The 18,527-nt window shown below is 40.8% G+C and overlaps 1 protein-coding gene across 4 annotated transcripts in view; it reads left to right on the forward strand.

Moving 5' to 3' along the window:
* Window positions 1–18,527, forward strand: part of LOC106657073 (CCR4-NOT transcription complex subunit 6-like) — a 299,859-nt gene that overhangs the window by 2,477 nt on the left and 278,855 nt on the right. For 2 of the 4 annotated variants that reach the window (XM_014378355.2, XM_014378358.2), the window contains exons 1-3: window positions 218–261; window positions 1,331–1,646; window positions 1,757–1,932. In XM_014378355.2, coding sequence (XP_014233841.1) covers window positions 249–261; window positions 1,331–1,646; window positions 1,757–1,932 — 505 coding nt within the window. In that variant the 5' untranslated portion in view covers window positions 218–248. Of the gene's footprint in view, window positions 1–217; window positions 262–320; window positions 417–1,330; window positions 1,647–1,756; window positions 1,933–18,527 lie in introns of those variants that run through there. The other 2 variants (XM_014378359.2, XM_014378357.2) reach the window with 2 other exon arrangements.

Genomic DNA, 18,527 nt, shown 5'->3' on the forward strand with positions numbered 1-18,527 from the left:
GCAACAGAGTAGTAAAGCCAAGCTCTTGCTCTAGACGTGTGTAGATGAAGGTATGCTCTCGTCTAGACCACTATCAACATCATCTATTGCTGGTACACCTTCGCGAGTTTGTGTGCACAACTTGATAGTTGCCTCGTAACGTTTTATAATCGTTCTTAATAAAAAATTAAAGAGAAAAAAAATCGTAAAAATTTCAACCAAAAATAACAAATCAACAAGCAAAGCTCAACGAGTGAAAAAAATAAATAATGAAAACACAAGGTACGTGTCGTCGCGTTGAAATAAACATCAAAGCAATTTTAAGAGAGCGAGAGACTGCGTGAGTGACTGATGTCTCGTATACATATAATGCATTAAATGCGAGATCGAAAGACAACGAACGAGTGTTTGTGAGAGAGAAAGAGAGAGAGAGAGAGGTTTGTTGTTGTGTTTTGCAAGGTGGTGATGTTTCCGAATTCGTTGCATCGTATAAATGCAGAAGATTCGGAGAGCCAGGATAACTCGAGTGCAACAAAAAGGAGCAGAGTTAGCAAAATACGAGGTTAAGGCTTGCCAATTATATCCGACACTTTAACGCAAGACTCTGCTCGTTCGCTTCTCGACTTTTCCTTTCTCTGCAGAAGCTTCAAAATTCGTTGAATGCAGTGTTGCTCCAATGATCCCTCTTTGCACTTGGTTTTTAATGACTCATCTTATATCAAAACATTGACAAATTAATGATTTGTGTCAGTTTTGTGCTGCTAGTTGAGTAGCATTGATTTGTTGACAAGGGCAAAAGGGTTCATTGAACTGTGTGCTTCATTAAGTTAGTATTAAGTTTCCTCAAGTTTATCATAAACTTATTTTAGTTTTTTTACATCCAATTATTAATTCATTCCTTAACTTACTCTTTTCCATTTTTTCCTTCATCTAGACTTTCATTAAACATAAAGCAAAGCCCATGAGGACTAGTTGTTTTGGATATCTTAGTGATATGTCGATTTGTCAATTGACATATTACCTAAAATGGCTTTTTACGCTTTATTCATGCTTATTCAGTACCTCAATAGATTCGAGACTGCATACCTGACATTAAATCCTCATCCATTTACCAAGATACTTTCCAGTTATTCCAAACCTTCATTCTTGATCAAAATAGGTTAGTCGTGGTGTACTGATCTAAACGCATTTGTTATTTGAAACAAAACTCATTCATCTTGTTAGTAAATGATTCATGAAGTGTTACCTTTTAAATAACATGATTCAACTTTGAGTTTTGTTTTGTTTTTATTCTTGAATATCTTTTAAAGAGTCCTTGAAGTCAAAACATTAACTATTGATGATTTTACAGGATTCAAGATGTCCCGAAATCACAAGGACAAGTATGAAAGCAGTAACCCACGTCGTACGCACACTATCATGACTCCAGAGGAAGCCGCCACTGGAAAGAAATCTTTTTGGCCAGAAATAGAGATAACAGGCAGCGTTAGAAATCTGAGCCCTCATTTGTGGACGTTGACCCATCTTACTGCATTGTATCTTAATGATAATAGTTTACAAAGAATACCTGCAGAGATTGGCCGTTTGGTCAATTTGAGAGTTCTTGATCTCAGTAGCAACAAGTTGCGTAGTTTACCTGCAGAATTAGGAGAACTCATCTATCTCAAGTAAATAAACTTCATTTATACATAAAATTCTTTTGTACTTGCTTGCCTCTGCACATATGTGCTAAAACATGTTTTTAAATTTTATTGATCAATTTATTTTCTTATAACAGAGAGCTGTTGCTGAATCAGAATTTTCTGCGAGTTTTACCTTATGAATTAGGGAAATTATTCCAGCTACAAATACTTGGACTTCACGGGAATCCACTTAGTAAGGATGTAATGGCCATCTATGGAGAACCACAGGGAACGCACAAACTGCTGTCATACATGTTGGACAACTTATCAGGTATGTATTTTATTAAAATTATAGTAGAATATAAAATGATAAAATCAGTGTCACAGTTGTATTTTACTCTTGTTTTCAATTGACAAATATAATTTTTATATATCTCTGTCATGTTCATTTTGAATTAATTGAATAACTAAAAGCCATCAGAAAAGTTATACTAGCTTTTTTTGATACTTTTTCATATTTTAGTTTACTTTTAATGATGAAATATTTTGTTGTCACTTCTATAAAATAATTCTCCAAAATTTTCACTTAAATTATATTTTAGAGAATAATGATTTTAGAAGAAAAATCAATCCTAGATGAAATTTTCGAATCAATCTTCTTTATTTGCTCGTGAAATTAATATTATAAAAAATAAAAATTCATTCATGTAAGTGAAAATTCATTCATCTAAGTGAATCCTTATATAAATAATGAAGAATATTTTTGATTTTAATACCGTCATACCACCGTCATTCCTTATTTCTGTAACTTGATACTTTGCACTTGATGCTTATCACTTGGCAACTTATTGATGATGTGTGTCTTTCCATCGGGATGATTATTGAAAAACTTACAACTATACATCAGTTAATCACGGATAAAAGTGAAAGACAAAAGTTAAAGAAATAAAGATTGATGTTCGTTTGACAGTATTAGTATTAAAAATATGTTATTTAAAACGTAAAATCAAATCAATAGAAATAATAATAAAGAAAAATCTTGTACAATTTTAAATCCGATATCTTGTATACTTTGTTATTTAATATTACATGATTTATTACTTCAAAAATTTAAACTACTAAAATGCTGTATAATACTATTGAAAAGTGTGACATAATGTTATTGTAACCAAAGAATGTGATATTTTTTAAATAATTGAAGTATCACTTAATATTTATCAATCTAATTATATAAAATTAGATAATAACCGTTCACTAATCTTTTGCATAACAATTGATATCTACTGATAAGCCGATCGGTAGTCGTGTAATTTTCATTACCGACTAGGTAGCGCTATCAGCGTTTCGAGGTAACGGCATTAGGTGGCGTGTGCTGTAGCTTTTTTAGCTGTTCTGGCCATTTAACTTTGAGTTTTACCAAAAAAACTTACAAAATTCAACTAATTGAATTAAACTGAACCACGAGGTTCAGTGACCAAAAGTGTGAATACATAAATCACCGTTTCCAATAAATTTTTGCTTACACTGTTTACCGCAACCATTCATTTCTGTACACATTTTCTATCACCTGAATTATTTCAATGCACATTGTTATCTATTAAAACCTAGCCCCCCATCAAATGCACTGCGCGATGCTTTGCATATTTTCTCCAAACCATTCTCACAATAAAACACAAACACGACAGATAAATTGGCTGATTTTGTAGATTAAAAAATGCGTAAACAGAAAACACGGCAATAACGCGCGAATCGAACAGCAGCAGCAGTGCAATTCTCGCCGGTGGTCGTATAATAGTGGGTGGACTCTTGCGTCGCGGAATAACTCATCTTATTCCTCCATTGTTCGAGCTAAAATTTTTTTTTGGGGCCTTCCCATTTGCGCTTCGCTCGCTGCTCGCGTTGTATTTCACTGTACATATCCAGTAGTGGGTAATATACGCGCAACACGCATCGCGCGCGCGAATCCCCCGGAACTAGATCGTTTTGGTCCGTGCCTCATAATGTATCGTCGAGGGCGTGAAACTCGTTTGATCTTATCCCACACGTGCATCGGGAGCAGCAGCAGCAGCAGCGACGTCTGGCTATGTGTACCCTCCTCCATGATTGTGAGTTATAAGCTTCGCTCCTGCCGCTGCTGCTGTTTGATGGTTGCTTAAAAGTCAATTGGTAAAAATTGTTCTAATAACGTAGCAGCTTTGCACGAGTTGAAGCATACACACAAATTATACATCAAACGCACAATTTAAAAAAAATAACGAGAAGGAAGGAAGGGAAAAAATTGAACGAAACCCTCGAGATTTTCTTGCTGGTGAATTTCGTTTTTTTTCTCAGTTTGCCTTGAATAAGTGTACACAGTTTGGCGCTTCATTTGCATATTGACATGTAATCGATCGAGCAGGCGGCGGCGGTGGCTCGCGCTGCCAAGAAAAGCTCCGCACATTCGTTTTGCTCTCAGTTTGATTAAACTTACCTCCTTTCTTTTTTTACCATTCCCTCTCGTTTGATACAGTACATAGCGGGGCGCTATACGTGGGTGTTTTTTTTTTTGGCCTTCGTTTGAATCAATTTTCATCGGATAATTACTAGGAAATGTATAAACTCCATTTATGGAAAAGTTTTAAATTGAAAAAATTTTCCATTCGGAATCTTTGTACATTTAATCGAGGAAATTTCATCATCAATGTGTTTAGGAAAAAAATCAGGAAAAAAATTGTATTATAGGGTACTTATACCAGTGGTTGACCACTTTCGATCAATAAATGACCGCTTTTGGATGTGCAATAATTATCGTTTTTCCTTGTTAAATTATGATTGAACATAGAAAACAAGATGCATCGTTCACTGAATAATTGAATTACATCCATGTAAATATATTTTTGATTATTTTTCATATGATATTTTCCAAAATGGTCATTCACTGGTACCCGGTCATTGATTGGTCTGACTACCTTAGATATTCCAAACAATTTTTAAACTTTTCAACTCTCATCGCATGATCGATTAATACGTCTCGAAACTTTTACGTTCTCGCGAACTCGCCTCGCGCTCATGGGCGAAACATTAACACCTGCGTCATAAACACACACACACACACACACACACACACACACACACACACACACACACACACACACACACACACACACACACACACACACACACACACACACACACACACACACACACACACACACACACACACACACACACACACACACACACACACACACACACACACACACACACACACACACACACACACACACACACACACACACACACACACACACACACACACACACACACACACACACACANACACACACACACACACACACACATGCGCATATGCACGCGCTCGGCTTGAAAAAACTTTTCTCTCTCTGTCTCATCCCCTGTCTCCCCAGGATAGTGACATTTTCAGCACGCATTAAAGTTGCCGGTCGTACACGCGCGCGTGGAAAATGTGGGTCACGGAGAAAGGGAGATAGTCGTCGTCGGGTGTCATTAGTTTTCCACGTGTGCCCACACGATTAGAAAGCCGCACACGCGAAATTTTGTTATACTTGACGAAAAGGGAGAGACATTTTCGTTTGTTAAAAGCCTATATAAAGCCGCGCCAGCATGTGACGTATGCAAAGTGCCACGCGGCATACTACTACCTACTCGCTACTTGTGCTTTCGCGGAGTTTGATCAAAAAGCTCACGAGTCGAGGTAGAGAGATATCGTGTCAGAGATAAAACAAACGAAATTTCCATAATGTATTCATCTCGTTCGTATATATCATTTGTAAGTTTCGCGCTATAAATTTACCATAAATTAAGTAAGGAATTATGAACGAAAATGAAATGATGAATGCGATAAAGGATTAAGCAGGCGCGACTTTAATCCGCACCCTATTTTTAATTCAGGCAATCAAAAAATTTGAGTGCCGAGCTTTTTACCGAAATAACCTCGAAAAACTTCGCCACTTTTGCGGTAGCCTCCGATTACGCCAGTCCGGCAAAACGCTGGAGAATACGTTAAAACGTAAAGCAAATTGAATTATTCTTCTCCGAGCGTTTTGCCTTATTAAGCCGGCGAGATTGCCAGGCGTTCGCGTGTGTGTGTGTTTGGGTCGTCGGTTTGATGGGCTGAATCCTAAAAACTCCAATGCGCTGTTGCAACTTTTTCTATGCAGTTTCAAAGTGAGAAGTGAAAGGGCCTCGCCTTTCCCTCTTACGCTCCCTCTTCCTCCCCCTCATCGTCTCGCTGCTTTTATTACACTGTATATAAATGCACACACGTATTCGGTATAAAGTGTGGAATTACAGAAAAAGGAAGAAGCAAAAAAAAATACGGTAATACGAAGATCGTGTGCAGAAGCCGAGTGGAATATTGTTTACCGGTGTAGCGTGTATGTGTATAATTGACGAACGGATGCACACTACACGAGGCGGAGGAGAAAGTCCCTCTGTGTACGAATCTTTTTTTCTTCTTCTTCTTTCCTTATACAGAGTAACTTTTGGTTTTTTGCCTCTTTCTTGCGCGCGCGCAGAGATCGTTACGCTGTATTTTCCTCTCTTTATCTCGAATCTTCCGTGCACGATTTGACACGTAATGTCTTCCAGGCTTATTATCCCCCTTTCTGCATGATATTTTTCTCGCTACAGCAGCGGGGCACGCTGTATTTATGCATGTGCACGGGGTGCGAACACAAGCCTCGCATACATATACGAATGAAAAGCAGCGTGTAGCGTTGAAATTGCGTAACTCGAGTAGTTGCGTGTGTGCAACACACACAATGAGGCGCGCACAAAACGTATGCATACACGAGGCGATGAAACTGCACCGTTGAACCGCAGACTAACGACTACGACTACTACGACGACGACGATGCTCCGGGTTAAAAGGTTATTCACACTCGAAACTTTCTCTCTCCTCGAGACAGACGAGGCGCAGCGCAACTTCCATATACATTGGATCGGGTTAAAAGTCAATGCCCAGGCAATTTCGATCATACATGTACTACGAAATTTCGGAATAGTTGAAGAAGCAGCAGCAACAATCTTCGCGCTGTGTGAGTTTGAACATTTTTCGAACTCGCCAGTTTTATGCAACGCTGAAAATAGAAAGTATAGCGCGAGTTCTTTATTAATATCGATAAACTGCTGTATAAAGCGCTGGGAGAGAGAAAGAAATGGCCCAGCCGGCTGTGCCGTATATATTATTAGACGCGGATTTCGTGACTCGGTGAACCGTTTATTCATTAGCTCGATTTAGAAATATTGGGGCGTTTAATTTACATTGGATCATCGACCCGGCAAATAAAAATTTACATTTCAAGCGAACAATATGCACCGTTGACGGTGAGATTTCGTATTCTTTTTCTACCATTACCCCGCCTCCATATTACGAAAATAATACAGAGGCAGAGATTAGAATTTGTGCACGGTCGATAAACATTCGCTCTGCTACCTGTGCCACGCTCGAAGGTAGAGTAATAATCCAATCACGCAAACGGCATCGTCTTTCTCTCGAGTCGTTGCTGTAACTCTAACTGCACCCCGCCGTGGCGTTCAACTACCCCCCCCCNCCCCCCCCCCCCCCCTCGCTTAAATGCGTTCGTTATTGCGAATCAAGGCCTTAATCGCGCGCTCCTCTCTTTCTTTCGTCGAGTCGCGCCTGGCGCAAGATTTAAAGGGCCGCCTTTTTTTCTACCTACTGTGTGCCCCGCGTGTGACCCATTGATGAAACGTCGCAGTCGTCGTCGTCGTGATCGGGGAGTAAGTCGAACCGAGCGCAGCTGCTACTGCTGCCGTTGCTGTTGCTGCTGTTGTCAATTTTTGTTACTTTTTTTCTACCTTCTCTCTTTCCTTCTTTTGTTCTCTCGACTCCAAAACGACCTCGTACGAGGCTGCAATATGTAGAAACTAGACACGGAGAAGGAATGTAAAAGAGGATGGATGCGGAACAGGGAAATATACGGGAGGTTTGAAAAAAAAAATTGTTTTTATGCTCCAGGCCCCCGTGTGCACGCGCTGCATGTAACGTCGTTGCCTCGTCTCTCTCTGTCTCTCTCTCTACGTGCTTAGCCTCGTACTCTAGACGACGTGCGCCCGACGTATGAGTGTGTATGTCTGTGTGAGGCGAATCTCGGAGCTTCCCTCTTTTCGCGTGCTGCTCTTCTTCTTCTGCTCTATGTTTTTATCCAATATGTTGTCGTTACGTAAGGATATTTTCGAGAAAGTCCATAGGTTATTCAACTTTTTTTTGAGAAAAAAAAACAAAGATGCGCAGAATTACTTGCCAATGTGATCAATACCGCGCGGTCATTGACTCGAAGTCTCGTGCATGAAGTAATAAGCCATTTAAATCGGTTATTATTTCATCAAAAAGAAAAAACCCACTCGGAATCTCTATTATTACGTTGCGAAGTATTATTTAACATCGCGAAATGTTATGAACACCTCGCACACGTGCTAATAAATCGGCAACACATACATCAACTTTCTTCTCTCTCGCGTCTAGCGTCGATTCGTATTCCACTTTTACTTTTTTTTTCTCAATCGCGATGTATCGTGAAATAAATTGCAAAACTATATCAGACGAAGCCCCGGTGCGAGTTCACGCTCGATATCAATTCGTTGAGACTTCGGAAAAAATATCTTCCGAAGCGAGAAAAGGCATCAGCCTAGGAAGAGAAAAAAAAGAGAAAAAAAATAGATGCCTGTGCGAGGATTAAACGAAGCGTATCCTCTTTCGCTGCTGCTCCTGTACTAGACGATGACGAGCTCGTGCACACTCGCGTGACGAGTTTCAACTACTGTGCACTGCAACGCGACTTTTGACGTGTTTACAAGCCATTTGGATTTTCGACGTATATCTATATACCCAGCATGCCTGTGTATATCTGTAATAAGGCCTAAGCCTCGCCCGCGGGAAGAAAAAAAAATCATACGCCTTCGTATACTGCTTCGTCTCGAGGATATATTCGAGAGATGAGGCGTACAGACAGACACACACACACACACTCTTGGGCGTAATCTTCTTTTCTCTAACTTGTCCGTGGAGATGTATATGCATTATATAAAATATAAATATTACTTACGTGCGTGAAAGCAGAAGCAGCTCCTGCTACATCGCAATTTGCTACTTAGAGATAACGACGGATCCTTTTGTGCGCACTGCGAGCGCGTAGTTTTCTGAATATTATTATATCCTTCGAGTTAATTTTTTTCAAAGAAATCTCTCGTCTTTCTGCTCTCTCTCTTTCTCTCTAGACGCTAGAGAGCTAGCTTGCTTGCAGCTCGTTTTGTCGTTTGCGCGCGTTATATAATTTTGCGAGCAACATATTCTACCCACCGCCATCGCCACCGCCGCCGCTGCTTTTCATTCTGAAAATCCAATTGCGACGAATTTAATTTATAGGCCTCTTTTTCCCAGCGCATGTACGTGTACTGCTCAGTAAACTCGCGAGGCGCAGTGCAGAATTATATTTAATGCACGAGGTGATATCGTGCGAAATGCATGCGTGTACCTAAGGAGTATAGCCAATAGAAATTAACTCGACGCTTTCGATAATATGCTGTATGTGTGTAATAACGATGCGCCGCTGCTGTGTGCTTTAATTTGTATCTTACAATTTTCGCGTCATTTAATTAGTAGCATCAGTAGCCATGACTACTGGACTCGGCGGACTCGGCTGGGCTCTGTCCTGCGCGGCATCTCATTGCGACTGCCTCGGCGCATAGACGATATAAACTCTTCCGCGATATTACGACGTGTGCCTGGAATATATCGGCTGCCCGGGATCGCATAAATGGCCTCTGCTGCTCCACGCGTATACATCGTTCTGTTATAGCTTCTATGTGCTTGACCACCGTAGCCTCCCTATAGTTACGTATACGCGGCACTGATTTGTACTCTGGACACGTGTGCCGAATATAAACGTATATCGTATATGTAGTGGTGTATATATTTTGTATGGAGTGAACGAAGCACACACACACACACACATGCACAAGGATTCGAGTCGAGAGTCTCTTTATGAACATCCGCATGGGCTTATTTGAAATGCAGTTTGGGGCCCATAAACGAACCGCAACGATGTGCCAACCAGGAACGCTTGAATATATATTCGCCGCCGACTGCCGCTGCCGATTCAAAGACACTTGCGCGCTTGCCCAGGCTTTCATTATTATATATCTATAGTACGTCTCTCTGCACACGCAATATAGTTTCGTCGTCGTCGTCGTCGTCGTAGTCGACGATCGAATTGACAAACATTTTGTGCTGCGCGCAGCGAGTTTTATTCCAGCCGCGGCGCGTAAAACTGCAAAATTGAGTTATAAAGGGTTGCAGCGTGTATAGATAGATATATACGCCGCGGGAGTTTTTCGGGAGGAAGGCGGAGTTTTCGCGTGTTTACTCGGCGACGACACAGCAGCAGCGCTACTGCTACTGCTGCTGTGCCGCCTGTAAAACAAAGTGCATAAAGACTTTATCAAAAAGGATACAGACGAGGGCGGGTAACTTTTGCACACCGTCTGTTCTCTAGCGCGTGAATTTGCGTTTATATACACACGATTTTCTAATGACTTTTCTTGCATTTTTTGCTACATTCTACGCTACGTCCTCTCTTTTTCTCTATCTTTCGCATTTCTGTGTTTAGGTAAATCGAAACTTTTGATGCGACGCTGCTGCGCGCTATTTTCGTTTTGTGTACACGTACGTATGTGCCTGTACTGGTGATGAGAATTGAATTTACCTACTTTTTATTATTTTCCATTTCGTCGCCTCCCTGTATCTTTTTAGGAAAAAAAAGACCTCCGAAAAGCAGTAAAACATTTGTATCGCTATTTGTTGAACATTTCCTGGTGTATGAAACTACTCCTCTCCTATCTACTGCAGCCAGCCGCGAGGGATGTCAAAAGTTTATTTTGCCGAAGGAGATTGAAGCAATCGCACTTTGAGCAACAACTCCATGTTCTCATATTCTATTTTTCCTTTTCCTTCTCTCTCTTTTTCTTTTTTTGTATCTTTATACCACACTCTCTTGGCTCTTTTTCTTCTTCTCACTTTCTTGCGTGCACGCGAAAAACTTGCGGGGCAGCTCTCGGGCTATCGGTAAAACTTTTCTGCGAAAAGAGAGTCGAGGCCTTTCCTTCCAAAAGTCACGATGAATCTTCTCTCCAGCTCCTACGTTAGGTATACATCTTCTCTTTCTCTTTTGGAAGAAAAAGAAAAAGCAGCAGCAGTAGCAGCTTCGAACTAGGGGGGGTTTAAACTCCTGGGCTCGAAGTGTAGTACGGCAGCGGTAGCAGCAGCAACTCTTTGGCTACGATTAATGGTCTTAACTCGTATCGATACTACGGGGCTATCCTGCTTCTTGATGGTTTCGCTTGACCTTTTATATATACACCGACCCCGCATTTCTTCTTGCCTGATTTACGCCCGTGTCAATACGTACAAAAGCTCGAGTTCGTACAAAGTAAAAGCTCCCTAGCTCGAGAACCCCAAAAGATATATGAAATTATTTTTTCTCTCGCATCAAAAGCGCGTCTAATAAACCACTCGTGCAAAAGTTTCGCCGAACTGAATAAAAAAGTAAAAACCACCAAGTCACTCTTTTCATTTCTGCGCGCCAAAGGTTTGTGTACTATAGCACATACATATAGCAGGTTCGATCGATCCACGCGCGCCACGCAAAAGCCCGCCTTGTAAGCGGATACGTGCTTAACTTCAAAACGCAAAAGTCATAACTTTCACCCGATTGGAGATACGCGCGCGCAAAGAGGGAAGGTATTTAAAGAAAAGTAAAAATGCAACTCCACGTCTTTCTCTGTGTGTCTCGACTGCGACGGTGCTTTCAGCAAAATTTTATAATTGCACACACGACTTTCGAATGCGAACACACGTCTCTCTCTCTCTCTCGTCGCGTTTGTATGCATATAAACTTGTTAAACGTGTACTAATCAAGTTACACTCCGGCACTGTGTGTGCATGGACGACTGCTTTCGTTTTTCAACTGTACGGATATAATTCTGTAGCACTTCTACGCGCGTCGAGTGATGATAAAGTAATGATATGAAAAAGCGTCGCGTCGTCGTCGTAGCGATGAGATTCGGGCTCTAACCTTGACCTTGATGTTTCAATGCAAGCACGCGACTTGATTTTTTAAAAAAAGAAATCTTCGTCGTCGCAGTTTTTTGAGTTGTTAATTTTACTTTCGTCAAGCGTATAAAAGACGCGATGTCTCGAGTTTTTTTATATACTGCAGCTGCACAAGCGAGTCCGCCTGCAGTCGAGTTTTGCATACGAATATAATATTTACTTTTATAATTCGAAGTAAAGGACGAAGAGATCGCGTGACGGCCAATGATGTTTTAAAAAAGCACTGCAGCTCAAGCTCGTACCGTACGTCCTTCGATCTCAATAAAACTTGGATACTTTTCCCAGAAAAAATTATAACGAAGTGATAAATTAAGAATTATTAAAGCATTGCACGCCAAAAAAAGACACACAGACGCGAGCGTGTCGTTATTTTCCAGTCGAAATCATCGTCGAGTGTAAAAGAAAAGTAAACAGACGGTTTTTTCACTGCAATAAAGCCAGAGGCGCTCTCTCTCGCATACACCAGGTTTGTTAATATAAAAGGCCGCACGCGGCATGCAATTGATCGACGTTTCGGAGTCACGAAAAGTCACTTCTCTCTCGCCGCCGCAGCAGCAGCGAGGAAAAGCCGCTGCGAATCAAGCGCAGCACCATGACGACGAACGTATAAATCTCAATTCCAAAGTGCCCGAACACCGAGCTCGAGCGCGCGCGCGCGCGGAGAGTTGTCAAATATTTTTCCCGAGATTGCGCGAAATATAAGCTGCTATATGTAGAGGCAGTCGGCGGCGCCGCAATCATCCGAACGTTACGGTGTTCCGCGCCGTACCTAACGGACTACTAAGTCGGACAAATGTCACTCACATTATCAATCAATCTTTTGCGTGCTGCATATAAGCTTCGGCTTGGCTCGGGCTCGCGCTCACGACCTCGTATGTGCACTCGCACTCACATATAATATACAAACACACGTTCGGTCGGTCGGTCACTTGGACGGCGCGAAAAATTTTCGACGATGATTTCACGTATGTGTCCCGCATTAGTATAGCATAGTGTAATGTGTGCGTATACCGGGCGATGACATACCGATGAAATTCTATGTAATTACCGAGTTCTCATAAATTCGTTGGAGTGTGCACGCTCGCGAGCGCGAGAAAAGTGTTACACGCGATTTTCTCTCATTTCTGCCTTTGCTCACTCGGCGCGCGGCTGTATATAATACACGCAGCACACACGTATGTGGGCTTTCCGCGCGAGCTCATGACAGCTGTATTAAAAGTTATGAAAACGTGCAGATGCGCGCGACCCGATAACAGAGAGAGAGAGAGAGAAGCTCGCGTCGACGCGTTGGGCCGCGCGTGTGTCTTTTGAAATTTGATGCTGCCTCATTAAATTGTCTCGTCGCAATCTAAATTGTAATCTTCTATCGACGCGCAAGCGCTCGAGCCTCTACTTCTTTGGGTAGTGTATTTTCCGTAATAATTGCGCCGATTAAAAGTAGTTATGTGTACTCGTCGTTCCACGCGTTGATTTTTGGAATATATAGTTTATAGGCGTTTTGCGCAAACTGTGAACCAACAGAATGACGACTTTTTTTCTCTTTATCCGTCGTCTCTCCCTCTCTCTCTCTCTCTCTCTCTCTCTCTCTCTCAATTTTTCGCATTTTTTACACCGACGAGCTGTATCAACGAGGCCATCGACGATATTAAATTTTTCAAGCGCCGACGAGCATCATCCATAGTAGCGTCCAATATTCTTCCATGCTAGTGCAGGGGCTTTTTTGCAGACCAACGACCAAAGTGCTTTGGGCTTAAAACTCCGTTCACACTAACGCCGTGGCTTTTCCTTTTATCTGAAAAATATGCGTTGCCTTTTTTTTTCATTTATTTATTTTATTTCAAATTGGAAAGTTACGTAGTCATTCAAAACCAAATAAACCGATAAAAATCCGACAATTTTTGTGCGTTTAAAAAGGCAAATATATGAAATATCAATGAAAAACTTCAGAACTGTGCACGAATAAAGTGCGATTAATTTAATCGCGAAAACGGCAAAGTATGCACTTCACAAAAATTTAAAAAAAAATTTCTCGCGTCTATGGCTGACTTTATATATTATACACTCGTGCTTAATTTGATTATTTGCTGCGCAAAATGTCGGCGCTGGAAAGTCCATAATCGAGACAAGTTAATTATATCCTCTTTCGCATATGCATACACAAACGGTTGTTAAATTCAAAATGTGTAAATTATGACAGTCTAATTATGTCATCCTCCTCGTTATCTCCTTTATATTCAACGACTCTTTTCAAAAATGAAATGCAATGTTGCATACGACACTCCTTTCATTTTCAATCGAGGATCCTTGGGTGATACGTGATCATCATCGGGAACGACATCCTTTTTCCGAAAAATTGCCCGTCATGCTTTTATATTCGCGCAGTCGCGATAAGAGAAGCGAAATAAAAATATGATGGATCGTGATCGCCGTTCTTCTCGTTGATGGGTCAGTTGGGATTTCGTAAACATTCGGAGTTGGCCTTTCTCTGGAATGTCGTCGCGAATACATCCTTGTATTTTATTTTTCTTTCTTATTTTATTACATTAATTTGCCAACTCTGTACTCTACAATGTCAATGTCAAAAACTTTCTCTGTCGCGCATTGAAATTATACGATGACTTTCGTTTTCCATTTAAAGTTTTGTACTTATTTACTCGCGTACATGTTTGTGTGTATGTGCCTGCTGCAGTAAAGTGATAATCAATACTTCGGTCTCTCGTCGTCGAACTAAAAAGTTTTCATTTCTATATCAATCGCAGCAGTGCACACTCCGCGCGCGGTTTTAATGATTGCGTGTACATGCAGCAGCAGCAGCAGCAGCAGCAGCAGCAGCAGCAAAGGTGCATCGAATTTCATTGAGATTCGAGGAGGTTGATAAGTGCTTCTCTCTCTCGACTTACTTGCTTGGCGCAGAACTTTTCATTACATTTATTTGTTTCTTTTCATCTCGTTTAAGTAACTTCACGTTCGTTAAAAAAGCCTTGTGTCTTTTTTATTCGTCAGTCAATTTAACTCGAATAACTCGAACGTTATAAATGCGAGTGCGCGTAGAGCTTTGATTTTTGAGAAACTCGAGATAGAAACGATGATGAGTGAATCTCACAAAGAACAACGATAAATAATGGGGTTTCTCTCTCACTTGTGCTCGATTGTGCATATCGAGAAGCCATAAAAAGAAGAACGTACGACTCGTTTTAGAAGACTGCAATTACCTTATTCAGATGTACGCGCGTTTGCTCTCTTGTACACACGTTCGCACACGACTGGAGCGAGTATTATAGTTGCATATCCTTTTTCTATTTCATTCTCATTTGTGCTCACCGCGGAAAACGTGCAATTTTAAATGCAAATATCATATATGGATAGGTTTTATGCCTAGTTTCCATGGAACGACTGAGAGAGAAACGGAAAATGGAGGAGAAAACCTTGCTAATCGCGCTAAATCGTTTTGAAACTTGGCGCGAATGTGAGCGTGTGTGATCTGTTCGCGTTATTTGATTCATCTGCAAGCTATATATCTGGAGCAGCAGTGCACAGTCAGAGAGCCTTTCTCCATCTCTCTCTCTCTCTCTCTCTCTCTCTCGAACTTTTTTTCTCTGCAGCGCGCACAATGCTATTATACGAGAATAAATTTACAATCTCCCGAGCGCACTGTGTACATAAAGATGTATTGGTTATTTTATGGAGTGTATTACAGATAACGAGAACATACTGATCGAGCGCTGATGCATTACGTATATACATGCTGCGCACTTGATATGCATATTTTACCATCGCATATACACACTATACACGTATAGCTGATCTACAAGACTCTCCAGGAGCAGCACTGATTATTACCAAAGCCCGCAAGAACCGAGTCAGAGTCGTGTCTTTCGCTTTCCCACGTTTTATGTCCGCTTCGCCGACGCGATTACGTCATTGTCCGCAGTTCTCTTTGCTAATGTTCGAGTCGCTGGTGTAGTAGTAGTGTAATAACTGTCTGGTGTACTATCAGCGAGACAAAGTGGATCTCGATGGGTCAAGTCTTGACTTGACGTGGCCGTACTTCTTTTTATTTTTTTACAATTTTCTTTGATTAAAACACCACCACTTGTACCTGGAATTTTTTCAATATCAAAAGTGCAGCTTTTCGTATAGATAGCTCGTTGCGCAGCACTTTTTGCGTCGAAGAGATTTTCACTGGAAGTTTGCTTTTAGGATGCTTTGTACTTTATCAAAAGCTTGATACATGTTTACCGTTAAATAGCTACTGTTTTTCTCTTACCCGAGAGCCGTAATCATCATACCCTGGTGCACAAAAAAAAGATAATGCATCCCCGCTTTTCCAATTAGATGTTTAGTTTACCCATACAAGCGAACACAGCTGGCGCATTAGGCAGTCCAAACGGCAGAAGCTCGATTATCCATTTAGAAAAATCTCGATGATGTTAAATTTGGTGAGGCCCCCATGTTCCATCTCCTCTCTTTGCTATTTCTCGCTCTCTCTCTACGGAATCAAATATAAAATCTCGTTGTGCAAAAAAAAAAAACACACTATATATATACGTGCTTTTTCTTCTTGCGGCCTTTTAACCGTTATCATCTTGGCGAAATGCCTGCTCAAAGGAGCAGCAATGAGAAGGCGTGTTAAACGCTTTTATATAACCTTTTCCCTCCTCCTTTCCCCCCGTTTCCCTGACACGTCTCTCGGCAGCGCTAAGAAAAAGATGGATAAACGGGCTTTCCACGCAAAATTTAATTACGGAAGCATCAAGGGCCTTTTTCCGGGAGCTTTTGTCGGGCTGGCAATAATCTTTGCGCATCCGTGGCCTGGCGCGCTGCGGGATATTTTTCCGCTTTTCTATCTCTCTGCGCGCTTCTGTTATATTGTTTGATTATGTCAGAAAAGGATGCGTGGGTGGCTTGTATACGCGAGAGAAGATTTGGCTTCTCCAAACAGTGATTAGAAGATTTACGGCTAATGAGCACATGCATACACGATGGGGTGTTCGCCGTGTATATTTTGTTGTTTGATGCACAGCAGAAGTGGCATCCGCGGCTTGGGTGGCGCTGAGAATCAAGCGAAATATTTTCAATACTTCAAAACTTGGGTATACATTTTTACGACCTACGTAACTGACGTTAAAACTTACAAAAAGAGTACTGGAAAGGCTTTAACTTTCTGTAAATTGCTCTTGAAATGTGTTTTGTTTATTATGCATTTCGCGTCGTGAAATATTAAACGAACATTTTTTTTGTTAAAAAAATACAACTACTTCTCGACGCACACAAGGTGCAACAAAAATAAAAACGACTTGTTAAAAGAAGTTTAAGAACTTTCAAGCCATGATGTCTGTCTGCTAAAACTTGTCTGGGGCTTCTGTGCGCGCGCGACTTGCGCTGACTTTTGGCTCAAGTTTTATACTCGTTAGATAATTTCGCGACAAACTTGCAAAGATGCCTTTCTCTTGAACGCAAGGATTAACTTTTTCCTCCCGTTTTTACTTATATACACTTTAAAAAGGGTAATCTCACGTGAACATTATGCTTATAATTATATGCTATAGATAGAAAATTAACTTGCAACAAAAAACTGCGCACCTTAAAAAAAATGTCAAGGGGGTAGAGTTTTTCAATTTTACCTTTATTTGGAATGTTAATTTTATTTTTAAATTTTCCATTGAAATATTCAAAAGAAAAGTGATAGTTTATTTGATACCAAGAAAAGAAGAGCTCTAATGGCTCAGGTCATTATTAAAAAATTTTATTCAGAGACAGCCATATCTAAGTAAACAATACTAATTTTGAAATTTAGAATAATGCGAGTCAAAATTTCATATATTTTTGAAAGGCGCGCATAATCTATGATTAAAAAGAAATTCGGAAAATTTTTTAATAATCTCTTATATAACTTCATTTTGAAAAAAAGAGAAAAACTTTTTTTCCATATTTTTCAACGAACATCTAGACGAGCGCGCCGGCTTTTCTCTCTCATCAACGTCACACAAATAGTCGACATACTTTTTCCAGTTTATATCCCAGCAGGACAAGTAGTACCCGGGAGTGATAACGCGACCCCCCGCCTCCCTCTTCCCGTAGCAAGCGGTGAAAAACAAGCTGTAGCTTTACGCGCATCGAATAAGTTCGAAAAGAGCGAAGTACAAAAAAAAAACAACGACAACGATGACAGCACCGCGCACGACTTTTCTCGGGGACAGTTTCACCTGCTGCCTCGTACGTTGCGTTATTGAGCTGTATCTTATGTACACATTAGTCGGGGCGCTGCTGGTGCTGCCTCTGTTATTGTTGTCGCTGCACTTTGCGCTTCGAAACAAGGTCATTTGGATAATCGAAAATTGCAGTCCATAGTACAACCGTATAATTCAGAAATTGATTCGTTATAAACGTGCGAATTATTCGTACCTCCATTGCTCGCGCTGACCAACGGCGCTATATCTTTTACTCCGAAAACTTGGCGTTCAGCTAGAAATAATATAAATTGCATGCTTTACTCTAATAACCACATTAACCAACTATTGTTATCTATGTTTTCAGGTGAGTGGCATGGATATTGCTATAGAATATATGTATGGTTTTCAACTCAGGCTGGTTCATTATGCTTTTGGCCGAATGTGGTAAGTTTTAGATAATGGCGCAATTAACATTTTTCAACTTTACCGGCGTTGCTGACATGCATTATTAAAAGCCTTTTGAAGGCCTGTTAAGGAAGATTAAAAATTCCTATACATACACGTACGGAATTTCTCCCATTCGCCGATACATACAGC

This window comes from Trichogramma pretiosum, unplaced genomic scaffold (genome assembly GCF_000599845.2).
Source record: "Trichogramma pretiosum strain Unisexual culture from Peru unplaced genomic scaffold, Tpre_2.0 scaffold14, whole genome shotgun sequence".
Lineage (NCBI taxonomy): Eukaryota > Metazoa > Arthropoda > Insecta > Hymenoptera > Trichogrammatidae > Trichogramma > Trichogramma pretiosum.